Source organism: Poecilia latipinna, unplaced genomic scaffold (assembly GCF_001443285.1).
Source record: "Poecilia latipinna isolate Pla-1442-1.1 unplaced genomic scaffold, P_latipinna-1.0 Scaffold475, whole genome shotgun sequence".
NCBI classification, from domain to species: Eukaryota; Metazoa; Chordata; class Actinopteri; order Cyprinodontiformes; family Poeciliidae; genus Poecilia; species Poecilia latipinna.
In genome coordinates, this window is record NW_015113091.1 from 131869 (window position 1) to 136304 (window position 4436).

A 4436-nucleotide genomic window follows, 5' to 3' on the forward strand; every position below is an offset into this window, starting at 1 on the left:
GTCTGATCCCATTCTGGTCCCAGTCTGATCCCATTCTGGTCCCAGTCTGATCTCATTCTGGTCCCAGTCTCTGCTGACTCGGCAGTTTCGGGTCTTTAAATGTTTAAACTGTCTTTTTCCAGATTGATCCAGAACCGGTTCTGGACCTGCAGGTGACGGCGTCGGGTCGTGGACTCGCTCTGCTCCAGGTACCTGCTTGCCTCCATGGTAACCATGGTAACGGCGCCCCCTGCTGCTTCTTCCTCACCTTCGTCTCTTTTTCAGCTCAACGTGTTTTACAACATCCGCAGCGAGGAGCTGCTGAGGAGGAGGGGCGCCGAAGAACAGGAAGCGTTTTACCTGAAGGTGGCGCTGTTTGAGGAGCAGAACGAGGCCCACCTGTTCGTCTGCACCAGGTCAGGAGGTCACATGACCCACCTGCTGTCACTGTGGACTGATTCTGTTCCTGACATCATTTATTTCTCTGACTGTAAAGAGTCAAATCATGAAGAAAATCAGGAGATTTTTAATTTTCTAAATTAAAAAAATAAATAAAATAAAGCTGAAAACATATAAATTTCCAGAAAGATTTAATTTTTTTAGTTATTTGTGTAAGTTTATATTTATTCAGTTGTTATTTACTTGTTTTATTTTAAATATTCATTTAAAATAAAACACATAATAATCATCTTTTTTTCTGTTTTGTAAAAATGTAAATTTCCTGAAATATTTTTGGAAATTTTAGACATTTCATTTTTGTGTGAATGTTTTTTATTATCTATTTAAAATGTAGATTATTATTTTCTACTTTTCATAAATTCAGATTAATTAAATTTAAATTTTGTTTTTTAAACAGATAAATAAAATTTTGACAGACTCAGAATGTTTCTGCTGCTTTGTGGCCCGGTTTGTTCGGGTTCTAACTGGTTCTGGTTCTGCGGCCCTCAGCCTGGCCCGCCACTTGGGCCTGAATGAGACCGGGATGGTTCTGATGGAGGTGGGTCTGCTGAGCGGCTTCAGCGCCCAACCGGACCTGGTACCGCTGGGTGGCGCCGTGAAGCGAGTGGAGACCGAGCCGGGGAGGGCGGTTCTGTACCTGGACTCTGTGAGCTGACACCTGATCCGGCTGGCCAGTTCTGTCTGGTTCTGTTTGGGCTCCAGAACCAACCGCGGTTCTGTCTGGTTCTGGTTCTGCAGGTGTCGACCCAGGAATCGTGTCTGCTCGTCCCGCTGCTGGTGGAGTTCAAGGTGGCCCGGGTCCAGGAAGCCTCGGTCAGCGTTTATGACTACTACGAGCCACGTAAGGTTCTGCTGAAGAGCCGGGCTTGGACCCGAAAGTGGACTACCAAAATAAAAGCTGGGTCTTCTGAGCTCCTGCTTCTCGAATTGCTTGGTGTTGCTTCAACATTTCAGCCTGAAGCAAAGATGAGCCATTTTAAATCCAGACATTTAGCAGCAGAGACCATCAGCCTCCACAGCAGTTTATATAGAATATCAACACCCAGCTTTTATTTTGATAGTCCACTTCCATATTTGCATATTAGCTTAATGTTTAGCGCAGAGATAACTAAATAGTTAGCACTCAACTAGAAAAGTATTTAGCTAGATACTTAGCTAGCTGAGTGCTAAATATTTAGCTAGCTGCCAGCTAGCTAACACTTTTTAGCTAGGTCAATATTTAGCTGGTAAATATTTAGTTTCAAACTATGATATCTATAAATGAATGAATGATATGGTGAAAATCTGCGTTAAATAACTAATAATTATTTCTGTATAATTTTCCTCTGGGGTGTACTAATTTATGCATCACCAGAAATGTTAGTTTTATTGGCATTATACTGAAAATTTTAAAATATTTATTATTTTACTTGACGTTCACAATATTGTTAAAATATAAAAAATATTCACACATCTAAAGATTTTCATGGGGTGTACTAACTTTCTCTCAGGAATCCCAGATTTTCTTCTGCATCCATTTCTGCCGATTTAAAGACAAACTGCAAACTACTGAATATTAATGAGTTTCACTTTAAATCTGAATAATTAGCTACTTTAAGTGATAATAAACTGAATTGATCTGAAGAGTGAAGTGCAGACAGTGGAGCTGATTCTGGGCTCTGGCGCCCCCTGCAGGCCGCAGGACGGTGCGGTCGTACCGGTCGTCTTTGCGGAGCGACGTCTCCTCCTGCTCCTTCTGCGGAGAGGACTGCAGCCGGTGCCGAGCGAACAACGACTCCGAGCTGGACGCCGCGTCGCGCTGCAGCCGCCACTTCCTGCTGCGCCACTTCCTGCCCGCGCTGCTGCTCCTCTTCGTCATCTTCAGCGCCTGAAGGCAGCAGCCAGCTGGCCTTCCGTCCTGCAGCGGGTTAAATAATAAAACATGTGAGAGATTCTGAGTTGTGGCTGAATTTCTTCCTCTGGCTTCTTCGGGTTTTCAGGAATAAATCTAGAATAAAGTTTGTGCTCAATCTGAAGCAGATCTGGATCAGAGGAATCGGCGGACATGTTTGCACCTTCAGGTCGTTAGTGGTGTTTGTGGCTCAGAGCTGAACGGCCTAATTAAAGCAGACAAACAGGAGGTTAAGGATGAGCTTTCAGCTCATACAAGTCACTGAATCTTTGGCTAAAAGCAGAAAATGATTTTAATATTTCATGTATTCATCAGGAGGCCTGGCCACATCGACCAGAACCTCCAGGAATAGCTAAGTGGTTAGCTTCAGGATTAGCGGTTAGCTTCAGGATTAGCGGTTAGCTATTTTAGCTTTTATTAATGCGTCCCCCAGCTGGCAAGTGAAGTTACTGCAGAACCTCTGAAGGTTCGGTCCAAAACATTGAAGCTCAAAACGTCTCAAACAGCCGAAAACGAAACAAATGAGAAGTTTTAACAAAAACTCATATTAATCTGTCAAACTCAGATGAATAAAAATAGAATATTTTTATTGAACTTATTTGAAATTTTAATATTTTGTCCATCCACGTGTTAAACACTTAAAGGTCAGGGGTTGAAAACTTTATCAGGTTGTTTCTAAACCGGATCTGTTTGTCTCATGATGACCTGAATGGAGGTCCAGGTGAGTCCAAGCACAGGTTCATCGCCATGGCAACGCCATTTCATCAGAACAGCTGCAGGTTCTTTAACAACGACCTTCTTGATCTGGCCTCTAATAACAGCAGGAATATGTGTTTAATTTTAATCCGGTGTTTTATTTTTATTTTCTCTCTAAGTTCTCAGCTCCGCCGGTAGGGGGCAGTCTTGCTTCACAGATGGACCTTCATCATCATCATCCCCCTGGTTGTTAAACCCGGTGCAGACACCTCAATAATATTCAACATGAAGTTTAATTAAAATAAAAACTGATCAATCAGCTGATCCAGTTATCAATCAATGCATTAAGATCAATGGATGAGTTTCTCTGATGTTTTGGGTCGTTAGCTGTTAGCATGGGATTCATTATTTAGTCATAAATGCTGCAGTTTCAAACTAAATATTATATTAGGAAGCTAAATGTTTACTTTGGATAGCGTAGATCTTATAATTATTTTAAAACTAAATCTGTTTAGTTTGAAGCTAAAGCACAACTATAAAAACACTGAGATTTATGAATGAATGAATAATGTTGTAAACTATGACTAAAACATTAATGTCCATCATAACACACTAAATACTCCAAAATATTTCTGTTAGTTTTTCACTCTAAAAATACATTCAGTCACATTAAATGATCCATGTTCAGTTTTTACGTCTTTGCAAGAGAATAGTTTTATTTTTCACTTGAAAACTTCCTGGATTTATTACAGGTTCATGATTCAGTGAGTTTCTGTTATTGCAGCAGATGCTCAGGTTTATGTTGTCATAAACAGTCCCACAGCATAATGCTGCCGCTAACAGAACCTCAGCTGGTCCTGCTAAGGAGTCAACAGAAACCTGATGCTAGCTGTTGCTCGGCCCGTTATTTTTACATTAAAAATAATTTAATATAATCAGTAGAATGTTTTACCTCAGCCTGGAAAAATCCAAGGAAAAGAAAAATAAAATAGAAAAACATTTGTATTCCATGTTAAGGTAGAACTGGAAGCAGGATGCATTATGGGAAGCAGACTTCCCAGATCTTCTTCAAAATTCACATTTTATTTCAAATCAACAGATTCAAAACTGGAAATAGATAAAATGATCAAAATGAACCAAAATCTGCAGAATATTTATTCTCTAAACTACAATTATTAAACTAGCTAAAATAAATAAACCGCAAACTGGAGAGAAAGATTTACATGTTGTTATGATGCGTAATCATCACAACCAGGTGAAGCTCAAATGACACCTGACCTTTGACCCCAGAGGAGTTGAACAGAGACAGAAGGAAGTTAAAGTTGTTTTCCATCCTGACAGCAGAAGGAAAACAAAATGGCTGAACTTCAAACCCGCTCCGAGTTTCACATGATTCTGGTATCATCCCAGA

General features: G+C 40.5%; 1 protein-coding gene across 1 annotated transcript in view; it reads left to right on the top strand.

Moving 5' to 3' along the window:
- cd109 (CD109 molecule) overlaps positions 1-2450 on the top strand; it is a 22335-nt gene extending 19885 nt beyond the window's left edge. The window contains exons 28-32 of the mRNA XM_015039523.1: positions 123-188; positions 265-395; positions 928-1084; positions 1177-1279; positions 2113-2450. Coding sequence (XP_014895009.1) covers positions 123-188; positions 265-395; positions 928-1084; positions 1177-1279; positions 2113-2309 — 654 coding nt within the window. The 3' untranslated portion in view covers positions 2310-2450. The remainder of the gene's footprint in view (positions 1-122; positions 189-264; positions 396-927; positions 1085-1176; positions 1280-2112) is intronic.
- Positions 2451-4436: the final 1986 nt, after the last annotated feature.